The sequence below is a fragment of the Peromyscus maniculatus genome, chromosome 20 (assembly GCF_049852395.1).
Source record: "Peromyscus maniculatus bairdii isolate BWxNUB_F1_BW_parent chromosome 20, HU_Pman_BW_mat_3.1, whole genome shotgun sequence".
Lineage (NCBI taxonomy): Eukaryota > Metazoa > Chordata > Mammalia > Rodentia > Cricetidae > Peromyscus > Peromyscus maniculatus.
Window position 1 is genome coordinate 46487123 of NC_134871.1, and position 22152 is coordinate 46509274.

The 22152-nt window shown below is 43.2% G+C and overlaps 1 protein-coding gene across 28 annotated transcripts in view; it reads right to left on the reverse strand.

Moving 5' to 3' along the window:
- Positions 1-22152, reverse strand: part of Rbfox2 (RNA binding fox-1 homolog 2) — a 264663-nt gene that overhangs the window by 111154 nt on the left and 131357 nt on the right. Inside the window, exon 1 of one of the 28 annotated variants that reach the window (XM_076556298.1) lies at positions 14476-14716. The exons of 26 other annotated variants lie outside the window; for them this stretch is intronic. In XM_076556298.1, coding sequence (XP_076412413.1) covers positions 14476-14490 — 15 coding nt within the window. In that variant the 5' untranslated portion in view covers positions 14491-14716. Of the gene's footprint in view, positions 1-14475; positions 14717-22152 lie in introns of those variants that run through there. One more of the 28 variants, XM_076556294.1, reaches the window with a different exon arrangement.

Here is a 22152-nt window from a genome sequence, read left to right on the forward strand (position 1 = left end):
CCATGGACATAGTAGATTATGAGTGAAATCTCAAGGGTACAGAGAGTTGTTTGTTTTGTGATACAGGGTCACATCTGTAGCTCAGGCTGGCCTAGAGCTTACTAGGTAGTCCAAGCCAGCCACAAACTCATAGTAAACCTCTTGGCTCAGCTCCTAAGTGTTGAGATTACAGACATGAGCCATCTGAAAACTGATTTTTTTAGAGGATATCCTAACAGATGGATTTTCTCAAGTTAAGAATCAACAAGTAAACAGTGTGTCTACAACACAGATGAAACACACTGAGGTCAGGTTCCCTAAGAGGGCACACAACAGTCTTCTTTCACCTTATGTTCATAGGACAAAACTCTCCCATATAGTTCAGTTTGGTAGATTGTGGTGGCAGGATTACAGTTTGAATATGAAATGTCCCCAGGTTCATGCTAATGCTATTTTGAGAGGTTCTGGAAACTTGAGAGGTCAGGCCTACTTGGAGGAAGGAAGTCACTCCAACAACAGGTTGTTAGGGTAACTACTCCTGTCCCCTTCTTCTTTCCCTCTCTCTTCTTCCTATCTACAATGAGGTAAAGACATTCTCCTTACCTTAGATGCCTGCTGCCATGACGTGGCACTGGCCCAAGAAACTATGCCTTGAACCCTGTGAGAGTGTGCGCTAACCATTCGATCCCTGTAAAGATGAAAGCCCCTGGTGCAGGAAGACACACACATAGGGAATTGAAAAGCACAATGTAGAAACACTGCATTATCATTCTGAATAGTGTTTGTAAATAAGAAATAAAAATGTTTTGCAGCTATATAACCTATAGCTATATAACCTATTTTTATTCAATAAAATTAGCTCATTTTTTTAAATGCTATGTCTATGTTAACTAAGGTTTTTTACGGCCTTTGAATGCTCTGTAAGTTGTGCATGAGAAGAACAGGGGTAGTTGTAAAGAGGGACTGTTGGAAACACACCTCAAGTCTGCAATCAGAATTTGTAAGAAGGCTACATAAGGTGTTGAGTGGCAGGTAATAGACTATCAGGTCCATATAAAGAAAGTTCTCTTTTGAGGTACATATACTTCTAAAGGAAACTAGGGGGTCAAAATGTGGATACCGTATGTCTGTGAAGCACCATACCCTAGGCAGATTCAGATCTGCACAGCTCGAGACCTACAGAAGAACAGGAACAGAACAAAGAGTGAAAGCAGTGCAAAGGCTGATGTAACGACTCAACCCGCCACCACACAACCTGTGACAGTTCCAGGATGGGGACTAGCTTTAGCTGTGCTTTTAACAAAAATCTGCTTCAGATGGAACTAATACAACAGAATCCAGCTTTTGTTTTTTGGATTAGATTTATTCATTTTATTTGTGAGTGTTTTGTCTACATGTATGCATGTGACCACATGCGTGCTTAGTGTTGGTGGAGGTCCTAAGAGGACACGGGATCCTCTGGAACTAGAATTATGGACAACTGTACGCCACCAGGTAGTTGATGGGAATTGAACTTGGGTGTCCTCTCCTGCAAGAGCAACAACTGGTCTTAACTGCTGAGCCATCTGGCCATCTTCCAGGGTTCAGCTTTAACACGTCTTCACAGGTGAAAAATGAGAAATGAGGCATATCCTATAGATTTCAAAGAGATTCAATAATTTTGTCCTAAGGAATACCACTGATGATCTCAACTTAACCTCATTATGAGATTAACAGATCCAAAACCTGTTAAAAACAAAACAAAACAAAACAACAGCAACAACAAAAACCCAAAACCAAAAAAACCCCAAAGTTGACATCCTGCAGTGGTCAAGCACGTGTCTAGCATGGGCAAGACCCTGACCTAAATTCCCAGTGCTATTTAAAAAAATAAAGAAAGAAATAAGCATGGGCTGCACTTGTAGCTCAGTAAAGTGCTTGCCTGGCATGTGTGAAGCCCTGGGTTTAATTAATCCCCAGCACTGCATCCACTAGTCATGGCAGAACACACCTATAACCCTGATGCTGAGAAGGTGGGGACAGGAGGATCAGGAATTCAAGGCCATCCTAGTCTATGTGAGACCCCCATCTTTAAAATACACACATGCATACATCATAAATAAATACAGAACAAAACACACCTAAGATGACCTGACACTTACAAACCTGAAGGAGGGCAAAGAGGTAAGGTGACCAGGAACCACGGCTGCAGAAGAGTGGCTACAGGGTAGTCCATGTGATGCTCTACAACACAGTGGACATTAATGCAGCGAATGCTTCTGTGAGTCAAGTATCACAAACAAGACAAGTCCTCACACTCTAGGAAATGAGCCTGCAAGAATATAGAACAGCAGCAGCAGCTCTCAGAAACTAAAGAATGGAAACAGAAAGAAAACATGAAATGTTGCAAAGGGGAGTTAAAACACAGAATAAAGATGAGATGTAGCTGGTGGGAACATGAAGCCTTGATTTCCATCCAGCACCCCAGAACAGAAATATGGGGGCAGGGCCCTCAAGTGTGATCTGTAAACACTGTAGAGGCAATATACATGAAATACACAAGAAAAAGCCCACAACTTGCTTTGTGAGGGGCAGAGGGAGAGACGCAAAGGGTCTTGCTCTGCAGTCCAGACTCTAAACTTGTGACTCTCCCAGCCTGGCCTCCCAAGTGCTATGACCACAAGTATGTACCACCACCCCCCTCTGTTATTTCATTAGCCCTTTTATTTTTATTTCTAAATTAGTCATAAGGCTGAAAAATATAAAAAATTTAAAGGGCCCACTGGACTCAGATGCTAAACATTTAAAAAATATTTTTTTTTTAACTGTGCACTAAAGCATGGACGGAGAAACCATTGACTAAAAGAAGAGCAAGGACTCGGCCTCGAGTATTATAGCCTCAGACTGATGATGATAAACTTCACAAGTATTGAGGGAAGTCAAACATCCAGCAAATTATACCATGGGGGTGGGGATGGAAATGGGACACAGAAATGAGAGCTGAGGTCTGATCAACAGATTCATTAGCAGGCAGGTTGCTGGCCATGTTGACAGGAGCCATTTCCGTAATACAACGGTAAGAGAAACCTGACTGTGGCTAAGAGGGGTGAAAGGAGACCCGGCATGAACAGCCCGACTGTGTCGGCTTCAAAGGCAAAGGTAGCCCACAGGTGCTGGCAGAAATGAAGAAGGCAGGCGCAGTGTGACTTTTCCACAGGCGACATGCACACTACACACACACACACAGATGGGAGACCCAACAGAGAGAAAACTCAGATTCTGAGAAAGGGGAGCGGCTGGATCCAAGTCCCAGCACACAGCCAAGGCCTTTGCTGACGGTGGTGTGCAGGAGATCCTCCCCTTGCTGTTTCAGTTTCTCCCGTGTCCTCTGAAACCCACAGGGAACCCTCTCTTCTTCCCACCCTCGTGGTGACTGAATAGCAAGTGTGGAGTTCTGGCACAGATTGCAGCACCTTCCTACCTCACTCTCTCAGGCTCTGTTCTCTGAAATCATCAATGGATAAATGTTTTCTTGAGAAAGGGACAGTGAATGGCAGGCAGGCACAAGGGAACCAACCTCTGGTCTTTGGTTCAGTCTCAGGGCTGGGGAACAGCTCTCCTTGACTCTCACCTCCACTGTCTGAACTCTCAGTTCCAACCACTGAGTCATTCCATCTTTGTGAAAGGTGGCATGTGTTAACAGCAGAGGAGTTTTCTCAGCCTGCTTCCTGACAGAAATAAAGGGATGTCCAACCGCCTCTTCTCATGGACACAGCTTCTTCTTTCCTGTCTCAGATGCACTGGTGTTCAGCAAACTAGAAAAGCTGCATCCACAAATAGCAAGGCAGCTCCTGTGATAACGGCCATCAGCCCTTGCTAATGCCTTTGGTCTGTGTGAAGCCTTGTTGAAAGGTCTCATAGTCCTAGGCTTCCTCTTTAGACCAGTGTGGTATTTAGAATGTAACTGGCCCCCAAAAGCTCACAGGGAGTGGCACTACTGAGAGGTGGGGCTTTGTTGGAGTAGGTGTGGCCTTGTTGGATGAAGTGTGTCAACGTGGAGGTGAGCTTTGAAGTCTCATATATGCTTAAGCCATGCTCAGTCTTTTAGTTCTTCTTGTTGACTGTGGGTCAAGATGTATGGCTTACAGCTCCCTCTCCAGCACCACATCTGCCTGCACACCACCATGTCCTGCCTTAATAGACTAAACCTCTAAACTATAAGCCACCTCATTAAATGTTTTTTTTATAAGATTTGCCATAGTCATGGTGTTTCATCAAAGCAATAGAAAGCGTAAGACAACCATCTTTTCATTGACTGCCACTGGCCAAGAACACATGCCTAAATATTATTACCATTTATCATCCAGAAAGGCACAGAAGTTTCAAAAGCATCATATTCTGGCTCCTGTGTGTTTAGCAGTCCTCCCTCATCTCATCCCACTCCCCACTATCTTTACTTGTAAGCACTAAAAAAGAGCAAGCATCTTCAGTACTTTGCTTAGACATCTTCTTAGCTAGATCTCCCAACTCACTAGGCACAAAACCACAAATGACATTACTGCTAAACTCTGCCACTACACAGCAAGGATCCCCAATTTCATTCCTGTTAGGCCTCATGGCAATCCCCTCAAAGTCTTCAATTAGAAATCTTCAAGATACAGTAACCTTCTCCTTCAAGTCCACTGCCCTGTCTCCAAATCATGCCTGTATTTAGACTTGTGCTGTAGAGCACCCCTTTTCTGCTACCCAAACCCACGGTTCCCTACTTCTGTGTAATAAACCCCTCTCAGACACAGCAACTTAAAGCAACAGCACCACTCACACTTAGAGGAAATCCAGCTGGGTCAGTGGAGTGCTTCTGGCTTGGGGTCGGTCTCTCCTAGGGTTGCCATCCATGTGCTGGCAGTCACCATGGCTTAACTAAAGCTCATTCACCTGGCTGTTGGCCCTAATCATCAGCTCCTCGCCACATGGGTCATTCCATGGGGCTACTGATAAGACAGCAAGTTGTTCCCCCAAAGGACAGACCCAAAGAGAAAGAAAGCACTGGGAAGGACGAGCTCTCGAGAGCAAAGCTGGTCTCCACAGCCACATTTACTGTCATATTCTAGTCCCACAAAGTCATCAAGGGAAGAAACTGCACAAGGACCTGGATGTGAGCAGGTGCAATCACCAGGAGCAGCATCCTGGATGTCGTCTATCACAGTCTAGTTGAAGCTCACTCAATTCTGAAGCACTTCAGCAAGGTTTGAATCTTTTTGAAAGACAGAGTTCTGTCACATGACCGGTTTTGGCCTCCAGCTTGCCTCCTGAGTGCTGGGAATACAGGCACCATGCTCAGCCTAGGTTTGAATCTTGCTTCCTTGTGCAAAGAGAAAGGAAGGTAACAGTTGTGAACAGCTAACCCAACACTTCATCTGCAGGAAACATCTGGTGATTCCTAGTCTCCTCTCCATTCCAATCTCAGCTGTCTTAACAATCTTGACATTTACTCTGTCAGTGGATATCTATAAATGAATGGCATTGAGTACCATACACAATGATTTTCGTTTTCAGTGAGTCCAGGACATTTACTTTTATTGATAAAAATCAGAAGTTAAAAAAATATAAACCTCTGCAAATAATGAGACCTAACTGGAAGATCACACAGCAATTGCTCCCCCTAAAAATATATCCTACTAACACCTCTCCCCTTTGCTTTACTGTACTATTTAGGGAGACTTTCAGCTCATCTTAACCCAAAACACTTTTTTGGTCTAACAGTAACTGTAATAACTGTAACTACATTAAACAAAATAATCATTAAGAATCTTTGGATATCTGCTTTTCTGGACTGGTGAAATAGCTCAGTGAGTAAAGGCACTTATCATCAAGCCACAACCTAAGTTCAATCTCTGGAATCCACACGGTGGAAGTAGAGAACCAACTCTGTACACACACACACACACACACACACACACACACACACACACACACACACACACGCTAAATTTTTTTCAAATTCCCTGAAGAATATCATTTTAAAACAGTACTGAGAAGTAACTGCATCCATTTTAGATGCGAGACAACAGCATAAAGATCGTATGCCTTAAGGACCACAGAACCAACTAATGACTGAGCCAGTGATGGAAATGTAACCAGATGTGACACAATGCACAACAGAGCCACAGCCACTGGGTCTGATTTCCAGGAATGTACAGACCTTGTTAAAACTGCTACATATTAAGCAGTTCATTTCATACTCACGAAAAACAATATAACAGTTACTTTAAATAACGTACATCCAGTCTTAATTCAGTTAGCTTCTGAATGATCTATAGTCTAAGGCCAAAGCTAGTAGACCCACAGGCATTCAGCCTCAGAGCAGTGCAGAGCAATGGAATACAATCCCAGGATCTCAAGTGGACACTGCTCCATTGGCAGCTCATTACACCTACATGTGGTAACTAGTCAGCTTTCTTTCTGTGCGGTGTTTGTGAAGTGCCTAGTTTGCGCTAGACTTGCACTCTAGGCAGCATGTGTTCTCTTTGATAAAAGTGAAGATTATCAGAAGAAGCCTGTGAAGAGCGGCAGTAGCTCATGTTCACATAGGGATGTCATTTTTAAAAACAATCCATATTTCCAGATCCAAGAAAGTGGGGGAGAGTAAGTGACTACCATTCCTAAGATGCTTTTTGTCGATGGAACAAAGGACCTCGCAAAGTGACCTCCAGAGTCTCTGGCCCATGTGTAGACCACATAAACACAACGATGCTTTAGCCCTCCAAACAGTTTAAAATGGAAAAATGAGTCCCTACAATCCTTGGTTTCTTCTCTAATTTATAAACTGTGTTAACAGCAAAGCACTACACTCTGGTTTGAAACATGGCAAATATACTTAAGAATACTCAAAGTTAAAGGCCACATTAGAACAATCATAAAAAAACAGCTTTCTTGTGCAATCAGAAGCTGGCCACCATTAGCATTTCTACAGAAGACACTCAGTTAACTAAAGTCTATCCTCACCACCAACCCTTCATCTCCAAACCTTTTTTCTCTCCTACATGACTGCAATGGGAAAAGGTCTCCCTCATCATAGTCTCTCTTCAAACCATCCTTTCCACAAACCCAAATTTTAAAAAAGTGTTTCAAGATACTACATGCGTGATACTGTGCTGAAAAACTGTCAAGAGTTTTCTAGGCTCAGCAAACAGTGACTTAATGTTCAAGGTCCTCCAGTGTATCCACCACACATCTCTTCCATGCCTGTCACTTCCAATGATCACAGGTGTCCTTGTTTCCACCCAAATGTTGCACTCTTGCTTCTTTTCACTCTACAAATGTTCATTATGTGCCAGGTACCTTTCTAGGGACATATAATAACCTGTAACTTCATGAAGGAAGAATATCAATCGGTAGTAGGTACAGTAAAAAAAATAAAAGAAAAATAAAAATTGAGACTAGAAGACAAACAAGAAAGGAATCAGCACATATGTAGGCTACTCCTTTCTGACATCTGAGAAAAGGGCAGTGAAATGGCTAAGTGCTGCGGCCTGGAGGCAACTAGTCTGCCTGATATGTTCAGATATTAGATGTCAGTCAGTATGACACCCGTGGAGCAAACAGAGAAAGGCTTCTAAAAACACGGGGCCAACACTTAAGCAGGAGAACCAACAATAAGGCCACAAGGCCAGTGTAGGGCATGTGACTTTCACTGCTGATTGAGATATGAACTACTCAGAGTTTGGGTGAGAACAGCTACAACACATGGCATTCACTCTGGGGCTGAGAATAGAGATCAGTGGTCCAGTGCTTGCCTACAATACATGAAGCCATATCATCGGTATCAGTTCTTTTGCCTATTGCTAGGGTATTCATTATTGCAAGCTACAGTTCACAACTAACCACAACCATCTCTCTAGACAGTGGTTCTCAAAGTGTGTTCTCTACCTGCAGCATCAGCATCATGGGAAACTTACTAGAAATGTAAAGTTCCAGGCCCACTCAGATCCAAGGAATCTAAAGCTGGAGGCCGAGCTCAGCCATCTGAAATCTTGATGCACAAGTATGTCTGAGACTGCTGCTCCTGCCCAATGGGTTCATTAAATCTCCTTGTTCTTCTGAGAGACTACCAAAATAACCCATCTGCCTCATCTCCCCTTGTCGCTGTCTTAAAAGGACAGCTCATGAATGCTTGTCTACATCTGTTCCTAATCCTACCTTCTACTCCCAAGAACTGAGGTCAACAGTATCCTTAGCAGACTCGTCTAAAAATCCACCCTCAATTCTACGATGCGCCCTACCCCTTTGCTCTAAAGGAAGCCTGACAGCTCCTGAGAATACAGCTGTTTCTGCAGCAAAAGCTGTTCACCTGCTTTGGCAGAGGCAAGCAATTTCCTTGCTTCCCAGCACAACTTCCAAACCCCTACCCTGTCCTCATCCAAACTGCACATCTTTTAAAAGCGGTTCCACTTACTGACTTCCTAGTCTCAGTCCTGTCTTCAATTCCATTGTTTGTCTTCTTTTCGGGACTTCAACATTCATACTGAACCAACATCTGGCCTCCTAGGATTTGTTTTCAATGTTTTTAGCACCAAATATGTTTTTCAACTCTTCACCTGAACCACCTACTAGCATCAGGCTAACACCACCATCACCTCTTACAATGTCAAGCATCTAAAGAAGAGTTTGTGTGTGCTGGTTTCCCACTACAGCAGTTCTCAACCTTCTTATGCTTTCCAGTCTACAAAGCGACTCCATCCTTTTTCCTGTCTTTACTCCCCATCATGTCCCTCCTTTCTTCCTAGGGCAGCTTAGATGCAACAGTCTAATACTACTCATTACACCTTTCCTCAGGCGTAACAGCTGTAGTATTCACCGCTCCTTAGATTCAAGGTTCAGTTACGTTCACGGGACACAACAGAGAAAGAAGATAAAACCAGAAGACCTCCATGAAACCAATGTTCCCATCCAACCTGGCAGTAAGGCAGATGCCCTCCTTGCCATTAGAGACCTGTGTACCGGGCTGGACGAAACATATTCTGCTCCTGTACTAGCCTTTTTCTTTCTAGCACCCTCTATTTCTTCATCTCTACTTTGATCTTTCCCACTGACATGACACATGCCTGACACTTACCTTTGTAAAAGCCCTTCAGTCTACATTTCCCTGCAGTTACTGCACAATTCTGTTCTCTGCTCAACAGTGTTCCTAGTCTTGACACCTACACCTACCAATTAACAATGCAGTTCACGCCAATATTCTCCAAAATAGCTTTTCCTAGTCACTAACCTAACACCCTACCAAGGCCAATGTCAATTACTTGGTCTTATTACCCAAACCTAGTAGCACTTTCTTTTCCAGGCGTCTTTGTCTAGTCTTCCCCTAGTCAACCCATTCTTTTCAGTCACTTTCAGAGACGACTCAGGGTTTTGATCTCAGCCTATTCTCTATTACATTTAATCCCGGGCTTTAAATATTCACCTGTATACACGATGAACCTCAACCTTCTACCTATGACTCACACGTCTCTTCTGAGCTCCAGATCCACGTACATACGTAATAGATAGCACAAATACAACAAACAAACAAACAAACAAACAAACAAAGCCATAAAAACAGTCCTTTCCATTCTAATTCCTCAAGCCAACAGCTGAGTGCCTAGGTTTCTCCTTCTTAACACATATCCAAAACTTGTCTCCTGGGTCTAGCGAGCTAACCCTTCCGACTCCCAGCTTCTTGCTTGAGACTCTGGCAAAAGCTTCCACTTGCTTTCCCTTCTCTCTTCCTAAAAAGAGCCACACACTTAAGACCTGCCAACACTAGCCATTCTAATCCTGGACAAAGTTCAGATTTCTCCCACAGGCAGTGAGAGAGGCGGTCTTCCCAAGCTCTCCAGACCATCCCCTTTCTGTCCTCTCCATCCCAGTCACATCTCCCTTCCAATCTCTGTTTATTCCTACCTGATCCCCTGCTTGTAGTGCTTCCTTATAGACCCCAAAAGGAATTCTTCACTCGGTCTTGTTTACTCCAATGAAACTATCCATGGTCACATTTCCTTGTTTCCTTAAGTACCTAAGAGTTATCAGAGCTTTTCTCGATGTGTTCAATCTGCTCTCTCTTACCAGCTTAAACAAGGAGAGAAAACCATCTATGGAAGACTCCCCACCTTGCTTGCTGCTCTTCTGCCACCCACAACACAATGAATGGAACACAATAATTTCAGCTAATGTACATTAACTGCTTAAGTCTTATTATTAACATAATAACCTAAGAGCTTACTGAACTTTCTTCTTTTAATGTTTCTGGCTATATTGTGTGCAGGTGTGTGTGTGTGTGTGTGTGTGTGTGTGTGTGTGTGTGTGTGTGTGTGTGTGTGTAGATGTGTAGAGGCCTGCAAACAACCCCAGGGTTGACATCGCTTCCTTTTAAACAGGGTCTCTCACTGGCCTGGAGATTGCCAATTAGGTCAGACTACGGTCACTGCACTTCGCTGCATGTTTACTCTGCTTTAGTCTGAATAGAGAACTCAAAAACAATAAAAAGAAAACAAAAACCAACTGTAAATTCTATTTCATGTACTCCTAATCCCGTTTAAAGTCTTTTACGGCTCTTCCCTGCCAAGTACCCATTTGTAGTACCCAGCCTTATGTTATCTGAGCTGAACACTTAACTACATTTTGTGATCATTCAATTTACTATTGTCTCATTCTCTAGTCCTATACACCCATTAGAATGGCAAGTGGAAGGTGGTCACTAAAAAAATTAGCATATAACTTCCATTTAAGAGGTGCTGTTATTATTGCCTTATATTTTCACAGAAACTACATCACTAGTCTACCCGTCCTGTTTTGGAAATCTGAACCTAATACTCTGAAATGTTGCACAATGACGCAGCACAAGCGAGGCCGACGTTCAGCCTAAGATACCCACGGATTGCTGCTATTCATTCTAAAATGGCCGAAAGAGACTTTTTTCTAAGGACTCCACGAACATTTCAAGAATGTTCCTAAGCACTATCACATCCTTTCCACAACCTGCAAAGCATGGCTCAAGTAACCAGTAGCGGTGAAACAGAATTCACATCCCCTTATTTCCCCTACTCTGTTCCTGGGTCGTCACCCTGAGTGCAGTGGTGCCAACAGGAAACCCCTGCACACATAAGAGAGAGGTTAAGAGGGGTGCCATGTACTTTAGGACACACATCCTACCTGTAACTCACACTTGTCTGCTTTCCAGTGTGTAAAATGCAGGGGTGGAGAACTTCCAGAGTTGTTAAGGACTGCAAATGGTACATCTATGTCCATCAGTGAGCACTCAATAGGCTACTTAAAGAAATAAAGGCCATTCTTTAAGAGATGAGTTTCTGGCCTTGCCATTTGCTAAGTAATATGAACTCTCTCTTGATCTCTTCTTCCTCACTTGTGCAGTAGTGACATCCTTTAGCAATGTTGTGAGAATGAAATAAAACAATGCAATACATAAAGGAACTTTCTTGACTGAATAAAATCAGATAACAATCCCTATTATTATATACACTCTTCATACACTGTATTTACTCTTTAAGGACACAAGATGTCTTTAACCATCTTTGTATTTGCAAGAGGTGGTTCCACTCATTTCAGGAGCTCCTTAAATACTGGATGAACTGATTTATTAAGACAGAATTGACTGATGACCAAACAGTTCAAATGAGATCTAAAAGTCCAGCCAAACACCATGTAGGTAAGAGCTCTCATTGTCAGACGAACCAAACTCAATTCAGACTGGAGAGCAGGCCATGTCTTCTGGGAATTTTGGAAAGTGCGGTATAATTTTGTTTACTTGATAAAAATCACATAATCATCAAGCAAGCATGTTTGCTTAACATAGGAATCAGTTCTTTCTGTCTCTTTCTTCCTTGTCTCCATCATTTGAGATTATGAAGACAGGGTGAATAAATGACATAAGGACTCTCCATAGTATGGCACATACTCCCAAAAGAGTTGAAAGGCAGCCGTAATGAGGGCTTGCTACCCACTAACACTTCAAATATCAATAAGGGTGACTATTTCACATAAAACTAATTTGTGTTTGTCAAAGTTCTCCCTATGGTGAATTTAAGGACATTCTCAACACAATGGAAAAAAAAAATCAGGGATGATTTGCAGTCTGTTTATGCAAATATTCAAAGCAAAAGGCTGGCCAGCAAGAGCAAGAGCAGGGTGATGCATGCCTATCTCAGCAACTGGAAGGCGAAATGGGGGAACCAGAAGTTCAAGGCCATCTTTGTCTACTCAGTTTGAGACCACCCTTGGCTACATGAGACTGTTGAAACAAAGGAAGGAAACGAAGCACGCACAGGTGTTATGTGCTAGTTATTTACTGAGCACCTGCAGTGTGCCTATGCCGGGTCATGTTTGTCTCACAGGTCTTCTTCAATCATGATAACCATGTGGTATGAATTAATTTCTCTGCACAACAAATGAGGAAACTGAGGTCTGCAGGTTAAGTAACTCGTTCACAGCCACACAACTGGGAAGGGTACAAGTAGCATTCAGTGAAGTCTCTAACACTCCAACTCTTCATCAGATCAGGGTGGCCAGCTTTCTTGTCTCTACCCTCCTCCTCCTCCAGTGCTGAAGTTACAGGTACACACTGCCACACCCATATTATCCTTCACATGGGTGCTGGGGATCTGAACTCAGATCCTTATGCTTGTACAGAAAGTACTTTATCCACTGAGCTGTTCTCCATCCCTGGAAATTAACATTTTTATTTTTATGAACAGGGCTTGGTGATACACATCTTTAACCCCAGCACTCGGGAGGCAGAGGCAGGAGGATCTCTGTGAGTTCAAGCCCAGCCTGTTCTACACATTGAGTTCCAGGACTGCCAGGACTACATAAAGAGACCCTGTCTCAAATAAGTAAGTAAACAGATAGATGGATAGATGGATGGATGGATTGACGGACGGACGGACGGACGGACGGACGGACGGACGGTTGGGTGAGTAGTGAAAGTTTATGGCACACAGTGACAACTGCAGATGCAGATGGTCAACACAACCAGGGGAATCACAAGACCCTTTGGCTGTTCCAGTTCTCTTGGCACAACAGCATCTCAATGCAGCATGTGGTATATTAGTTGGCAAGCTGTTCTAATATAGTAACTGGACTAAGATAAATACATGTGTAACGGTAAGCCACAGAAGAAATAAGGAAGGAGACTGTCAGTGTCAGTTTCAGCAAGCCTAAGTAAGCTGAAATGAGATTAATTCAATTCCTATCCCTTCATAACCCCTCTTAAAAACAATCAAAAGATAGAAGAGCATATCCTTCCAGAGAAGGACGTGGATCAATCCCCCACCCAGCGAAAACTACTTAGTGTGCATTAGTGTACCAGCAAACCCTCGAGTTCTCATAAATACAGTACTACTAAAATCAATCAATAGAGGGGAGGAAATTACATTTCAAGGTCATATTCAAATGGAAAGGAGAAAGAGATAAAGAAGCCTCCCCAACATGCCATACAGATACACACTCTGACCCAGCTCCATCTTCACAAACATCGCTAAAATGTTGGCTTCTGGCATTTACAAATGTAGCTTCCCAGAGCCAAGTAGGTTCCTACATTTCCAGATATCTGGGATGAAGGGCAAAGGGCAAAATGAAACTTCCAAAATCTGGCTAGTAGCCAAAGGCATCACATGGACTAATAGTCTCCCTTAGCAACACACAACAGCTGTCCGCTCAAGACAGCTATCGCCATCTTTACAAGGGATTACTGATGTGTTTTTGCAGCTAAAAGCAAAGGAGGAAGAGGACTCTGTATTCTTTTCCCTGACATTTTCCCAAAAGTTTTTATAGTTACCATTTATAAACTTCTCTAACTATAGAATATTCACTCTATCACAAATTACAATGCCACAATTACCAGAAAATTAAAAATAAAGTAAGGTACATATTACGTTCTGGATTTACAAATGTAAAATGCTTTATAATGGCTGGTTATTAATTACTATTCCAGCTGCCATGGGCCTTGTTTCTAACTATGAGCAAGACATTCTTTGTGACTTAATTACTTCCCTCATAGTTTTAGTAACAACAATGACCTATTTCACAAGACAACTGTGAAGGACATTAATTATTAGATAAAAACTCACAAAAGCTTATTAAGGACTGTGCCATCTACTGGTGGTATCTACAGATGTGGCTTGATTATCAACACATGACACGCAAGCCCATCCTGACCCACAAGGAAGAGTGCCACTCCTAAAACCTCCAGCTCACGTCATCTGCCCACTTGCCTTCTCCAAACCTACCAAGCCCAGGGGACAGCACTGCTCTGGGAGCTCAGCCCTTGCACGAAGTCTAACAAGATAAACAACATTTAGAAACCAGACTCTAATATTATAATCTGCGGGGTTCAAAGGCCCTCACACCTGTTCGAGGAAGGGCTGTGGCCTGTGCTCTGCGGAGCCTCTGTGCAGGAACAGAACCTCAGCTTTCCACTCCTTATATGTGCAAGTGCAAGAAGCCTCACCACAGCACTCTACTCACCCAGAGGTACATCATGGCAGAGCCGCTGCAGACTCAGCTGGCGTTGAGCCTGGACTGCAAAAGCACTTCAGTGAACCAGAGGAAAAAGGACACCAGAATGGGGGGAAAAGGATCGAGTGGAGAGAACCCCTAAAATCACTTGAGCTAAAAATCCTCTTTAAAACACACACACACACATCAGTATTCTCCCCCCTCCTCCCTCCTCTCCAGCCGACTGTTCTGTTGTTCTCTCCTCCCTCTCACCCGCCCTCCTCCCCCCCCTCTCAGGGAGTTCCCGGCCCAAGTGTCTAAACTGGAGTGTACAGCACACACTCTCTGTATTTGCCTTCAGGGAATCTCTCTGTCATTCTCCTTCTACAGGCACAATCGCCACTCACAAAGATTATTGCAAAAGGCAGGGCTGGGTGGCATTGGTAATGAACAACCAGCACCAGGTTCTAGTGCTAGACACAAATTAGTTCAAATGAGTGATGCAACCAACAAACTCTGCCCTCCAAGATCAAGACAAATGCACCAAGCTTGCCCCCTGTCCTGATACTTCTGGGTCCCCCGGCAGAGGCCGGGCACACACACAGAATCCTTCCGTGACACTGGTCTGGGGCCCACTATGCTTTCTGTCACTTCACCATTAAAAACTCTCCATCTATAAGATTGTAAAATACAGGAAAACTTAGATACACGCTTTTTAAAAAGGTTCTCTTTTCTTTCTTTTTAAAAAGGGCTTTTCATCTTCATCATTCCTAGTCCTTGCTGTCATCACTACTGCCCCTACTTAACACAGCCTTGTGTCTGAAAGGACCAGCAACAAGGGCTTTCAGAGTTGTATAGCTCTTGGGTCTCTAGCATGCTACACAGACTCTACCTGAGCATGTGGACAGGGCAGGGTACAAGGCCTGGGTCTAAATTCCTCACCCAAAAAAACCCAGGTGGAGCTGCAATTAGATAAAGGCATATATACCGTTTAATCCTCTGCCACAAATCCTGCTCACCACATTTTTCTAATTTCAATTTAAACACTGTGTCTTCTGCATGCCAAATATTCTACCCATTATGACCACTGATGAGTAAGAACTAGCAAATCAGTTGTCCTGGTGCTTTTCATTCCAAAAACAGCTCAATTTGCCCCCGTCCATCAATGCCCACATACTTTCCTGACCTCCCTGACTCACTTTGCCACGTTTAAACTCAAAGGCACTCCCACCTCAAACACTCAAGAGTCAGAGGCAAGAAGAAGATCCTACAGTCTGAAGCTAATCAGCCAGGGCTACAAAGTGAAACCAACCAAACCAAGGCCCACCCTACTGGCACTTGACTCCCTCCTGGGCCTGGAGCTTCTAACACAGCATCCACCACCTCTACAGCAGGTATGTCCATACGAATCTTCTCTGCATCCTTCGGGTACAATTTATCTAATTCTGGCCCTGGAATCTTTTGCATAGTGATTGGCATAGAGCTACAAAATATCCTCAAAATGTTACTGTTTTTGAGGAATATTCTGCTTCGTGAACTTATTTAAAGTAAACCAAAACAAAACTGAAAACAAACAAAAACAAAGTCTCCTGCCTTTCAAGTGCTTCTGACAGCTGTTTAAACAGCTCCCTCCGGCTTGGGAAATCTCTGAGTAGGAGATGCAAGTCCCAGGAAGGCAGGCGTCCCCCGCACCCCCGCACTGTTGCGGTGCTGCTCTGGTCCCACATGCCTGGAAAATAGCACTGTGTCTCTGAGAGTCGGGGCCTGGTCCCTCCTAGTCCCTTTTCTGCTGCTCCCACTCTAAGCATGGCCTCTGCAGGAAGCCTATAACAATTCCCTCCCTCCCTCCCTCCCTCCCTCCCTCCCTCCCTCCCTCCCTCCCTCCCTCCCTCATCAGCTCAGTCTGACTTGGTGGACTGGGGCAGGGTTCTCGGCTTTGTCTAGAGCAGTGATTCTCAACCTTCCTAATGCTGCGACCCTCATGTTGTGGTGACCCCCCAACCATAAAAGTATTGCATTGCTACTTCATACCTGTAATTTTGCTACTGTTATGAGCCATAAATTTAAAAAGCTGGTATGCAGGATATCTGATATGCAACCCCCCAAGGGGTCATGACCCACAGATTGAGAACCACTGCTCTTGACCTTTTCTGTTCTTCCCACAAAACCTTTTTCTGCTTCTTCTGAAGACAAGGTTGCCTCCTTCCTAGTATAAAAGCAGAGTAAAAATTTCTAAGCTTAAAGCTGACACTGATTTTTGCTTTAAATTTTTTTAAATAAGAAAATAAATATTTTTCTGAGAAACTCTCCAATCCTAAGAAAACAAATCTTAATTAAACAAACTGTTATTTAGAATCTTGAATATGTCCACAGCTACTCAGTACATGCAATTTTCCTGTCTCACAGTCAATGATCTAAATTTGAAGTCACCTGCCCTGGCCCTCACCTATGAGAAATAAACATGTTAGCATCACATTAAGAAACTGTAGTTAGGGGAAGGGTTGGGGGGTGGGGGAGACACGGTGTCAATGTGTAGCCCAGGTTAACACTGAACTCACAGCAATCCTTCTGCTTCAGCTTCCTAAGTTCTAGAAGTACTAGCCTATGCTACCATACCCAGCTTAAGACTTTGTTGTTATTCTTTAATCATTCATCAACTGTGGCATCAATAAAACAAACACAATCAAGTACAAATATTCATACTCTCATTTTAAGGGATAAGAAAAAAATAAAAATGTATCTGTGGCCAGATGAGGTGGCACACACCTTTGGCCTCAGCATTTGGGAGGCAGAGGCAGGGGGAGCTCTGTGAGTTTGAGGCCAGCCTGGTCTACAAAACGAGTTCCAGGACAGCCAGGGCTGCTACACAGAGAAACCCTGTCTTGACAAACAAAACATTCACAAAGCAGAGAAAATCACATGGGAAAAATCCTCAAAATGAAGCAAGAAAAGTCTAACTATGTCACAAAAATCAGAAAACCACCTTTACAAATCTCACAGGTAGAATCACTTAGAAACATCTTTGAAACCATATGAAAATTTTTGTTTTAAATGTATGCAATTCTTTCTTTATTATAACTTTTCAATTAGGTGGACAGTCAGAAAATAAACTGCTGTGTTGTTTCACAAACAGGAAGGACACAGACAAGTCAAGGGAATCTCCTGTGTTCATGCCCATGCATGCTCACATTCTCTACCTTTAAACAAAAGAAACAAAGAAGCAGGAGGAAAAAAGTCTTTCCAATCATCAGAGTCAAATAAGGAAACCTGTGGTTTACAGCAACATAGGGTTCATGTTAAAGAGCTGGGGGCACAGCCGAGCAAAACTGCTGGGTGGTGTGTGTGGGGCCCTGGGTACCACCACAAAAGGGTCTAAGGATTCCACACTACGCAGCTACCTGAAAACCCACACATAGAGACTATGTGCCTGTGCTCTGGATTGGCCTCTGTATTATTAGTTCAGGGGGAATGGGTCAGTTTGAGGAGGCATTCTTCCAGGGAAGGTCTGAAGAAATCTCTAGTATGCTCAGTTCTGGGAAGGAAAGAACTCAGAGCAGCTTGTGGGTGCTGTAAACAATGCTACCCTCGGCAGGCACACTGACTGCTGCTTACAGAGGTGCTGGATTTTATACCATGAAGAGTAAGCTCCCTGTGACTATGAAAGACTGGGGTGAAGAGTCTATATAGAGAGAGGCAGGATAATTTCTCAAGAACACACCTGAAAAGTCAGGCATTGAGATTTAAGAACCTGAGGCAAACATCTTTATACACTTTATATTTCTTCTACCTCCAGGCCTAGGAGAAACAATAAGCCTCACTACAACAATGCAAGCTAGATGGCTGGGCATGGTGGCACATGCTTTCAATCCTAGCATTTAAAGACAGAGGCCAGGTCTACAAAATGAGATCCTGCCTTGGTCGGGGCGGAGGCAAGCTAGAGATATCAGATAGGCAGTCCAGCTGAACTTGACTTTTAAAAAAGCCCAAAAGAATGAGCCTCTTTTTACCTTATTTCCTCTCACCTTAAAATAGCAGGGAATCCCATAGGGCAGTTCTGACAGAACTCTGCTACTCAAAATGTGCCCCCAAGTCCAGCACCCACATCAGCAAGGAGAAGCTTCTTAGATACAGAGATTCTTGGCTCAAGATACACACTGCAACAAAGGCTCTAAGTGCTTTTTCATGCACAGGCAATCCCAGAAGCTGGTCAGATAGCACTGGCTCACTGCAAGGCAGCAGTGGAGAGACCTGCACCAGCAGTAACAGCAGCCTCATCTACTCTGCACTCCAAGCTCATTGTGAACTACAAACAGCATTCAGTACCTCATTAACATCTCCCCAGTACTCCTGTAAGTACACTTTATCTATCACATATAACAAAGTAAAATAAGGTCAAAAGAGGTTAAACACCACGCACACTCTCACAGCACTGACTAAAGGGGCTCTAAGTTGAGCACAAGATGACATGATCATTTCTATGTCATACCTACTCGCCTTGCTACAAGACTGGCAAGGCCACTAGGATGTCACCCTGCATTCTACCTCTGCCCATTACAGAGACTGAAAATGAAGGCCAAGGAGCGGACAGAGACTGAGGGTATGCATGCTGCTGATGCACTGACCAAAGAATATACTGTAAGTGACAAAAGGGTCCTGTGAGGTGAGGCTATGTTCTATCAAGGACAGCTGAAATAAGCTCTAGTTATATACATAAAAGGGGGAAATCTCCAAGTTGGCTTCTTGGCAAAGGCAAGCAGGACATCTGTTAGGACTTTTTCTCCAATTCTAAGGGAAAGAAACCAGGGCCACCATCCCTGAAACAGAAAACTTCATTGTCTTAGGGGTCTTGTTTCAAATACTCTCAAAGAACCTCCCCCAACTTCTGATGTGGTGATATTTTATTTGTACTGAAATGTTATTTTAATTTTATGTTAATAAATAAAGTTGCCCTGGGGTCAGAGCTATTAGAGCCATAGTAAGAGCGTGGTGGTTAGAAGAGCTAGGTAGATTTCTGTGTGTTCAGGGATACAGCCAGTATTGGAGACATACGCCTTTAAGACCTGGAGGGCGGTACTTACAGGCAGTGATGAGGCAGTCATGTGGTTGGGTTTACAACCAATGAGAAGGCAGAACAGAAAGATTATTTAAACAGGGACACAGGAAGTACCTCCCTCTCTCGGGGAAGCTAGGAGCACTGGAGGAGGTAAGATTTTATCTCTGAGCTCTGACCTCTCGGCTTTTCTCTTTTACCTTGGCTCTGTGTTTCTTATTTTAATAATATGATTGGTTACATCTACATCTGGCGCCCAACGTGACAAGAATCCATTAAAAACTGCTTGGGGCCGGCTCCCTAGCCGGAGCAGCCGGCTCCCTAGCCCCAGCCCAGGTCTGCTTGGGCTCAGGCTGGACTGTGAGCTGCTTGCTTAAAGCCAGTGCTACAAACAGCTCAGGCCTGCCCTGCTAAATAGGGCCCCTGCCTGTAAAGCCAAGCCTTGACTCGGCTCAAGAGGGAACAAGTGGCTGGCTTTAAGCTTTAGCCGGCTACCCCTTCGCTTTCGCTTTCACTTTCACTTTCGCTTTCGCTTTTGCTTTCTCTCTGTCTCTCTGTTTCTCTCTGTCTCTCTCTGTCTCTCTGTCTCTCTCTCTCTCTCTCTCTCTCTCTCTCTCTATCTGGATTTACACCTAGGACTCTAGGTGGCTGTTTTGAAATTCGCTCGGATTTCTACTGTTCTACGCAGATTTGGTAAGTCATAAAGGAAACTATTTAAAAGACAAATTTTTTCCACATTTAAAAAAATGGGTTTCCTGTGTACATTGGAAGAAAATTGGGTTTTGTTTGAAATTTTAGGCAGTCTGACAATGGAACAACTATATGAAAAGATTAGTATTATGGGAATTATGCAGTTAATCACCATGCTTATTCTCATTTTACTATTTAAAAAGATAGTCGATTTAAGTGCCAGGATAACAGCTTTAGAAAAACCTGTTAATTTTAACAGTGAAGTTGGTTCAAGTTTGGATCATAAGGTTACAGAAAGAAAGCCTGTTTTCACACAATCATCCTTAATTTATCCTGTAACCGTACAGCAGATGCCTGATCAAATGGCTACACAAAATATCTGGGCTCCAATTGAACTGATGGATTTTAAAAGGTTTAAGGAGGCAATAGTATCTTATGGCATGCATTCCCCATATGTAAAGCAAATGTTAAACTCTTGGTCAACATATAATAGGATTATACCACAGGACTGGCGGGACCTTGCACAAGCTGTTCTGGAACCCAGCCAGAGAATTCAATTTCTGACTTGGTTTAAGGAGGAAGCTAGAAACGTAGAAACACAATGGAGGGATAAAGGAATACAAGTTTGTCAGGATCAGCTTATTGGAGAAGGCCAATATGCTTCAATACAAACACAATGTTTATATGATGTTCAAACCGTAATTTTATGTCGAATGGCAGCCTTGAATGCATGGGACAGAGTTGATGAACCAGGAAAAAAACATGAGTCATTCACAAAGGTTATGCAAGGCCCTAAAGAATCTTTCACAGATTTTTTACAAAGACTGGCTTCAGCAGTAAACAGAATGGTCTCAGGATCAGAAGCTAGTAAGGCAATAATTGAAGCTTTGGCATTTGAGAATGCGAATGCAGCATGCAAAAGAATAATCAGGCCGTTAAGGGCAAGATCTGCACCTTTGGAAGATTGGATTAGAGAAACAATTAATGTTGAGGTTGATGAGCATGATACGTGGGTAGGAGAAGTAATTTCAAAAGGTTTGAGGAGTGTTAGATGTTTTGGGTGTGGAAAGCAAGGACATTTTAAAAGGGACTGTAAACAGGTCATTCCTAGAAGCAATGTTTCTTCAAGGAACAATGGCAACAGAATGCCCCTTCCTTCTGGAGTATGCAGAAGGTGTGGTAAGGGAAAACACTGGACCAACGAATGTAGATCAACAAAGGACAGACAGGGTAATCCTTTGCCTCAGTTTTCGGGAAACTCCCGGAGGGGCCTCATGCAGGCCCCCATAGCAAAACCAGTTCAAACCTTTCCTGCAGCTGTAGAGGAAATCCCTGCTCTGAGCGATTAAATAACCAAATGACTATTGGAATAAATCATGCTGGTCAGGATGATGAAAAAGAGAGAATAGAAAATTCAGGAGAAAACATAAAGAAAATTTTTTGGCAAACTTCTATTAATGAACAGAGACCAAAATTAACGATAAAAATAAATGGTGTTTTGTTGTCTGGTCTGGTAGACACAGGTGCGGACATTACCATAATTGCACCAGAATTTTGGCATCCAGCTTGGCCTCTTCAAGAGGTAAACGTTCAACTGTTAGGAATTGGGACATTATCTGGAGTGAAACAGAGTGCAAGATGGCTGGAATGTATAGGTCCAGAAGGACAGAGAGGAAAATTAAAACCATATGTCGCTAACATAGCTATGAACCTGTGGGGTCGAGACTTGTTGCAACAATGGAATACTCAGATTAAAATCCCTCCAATCTCAGAAACAAATCATAAACTAGCACATGTTTCTGAGAGAAATATTAGAAGGCATTATTTTAAGTGGTCACCAGCCATCCATATTATACAAGAACAGGGCACAACAACTGATAATCTTCCAAAAATACCAACAGCTCTACCTTTAAAATGGTTAACAGACAAGCCTGTATGGGTTCAGCAATGGCCTTTAACAACAGAGA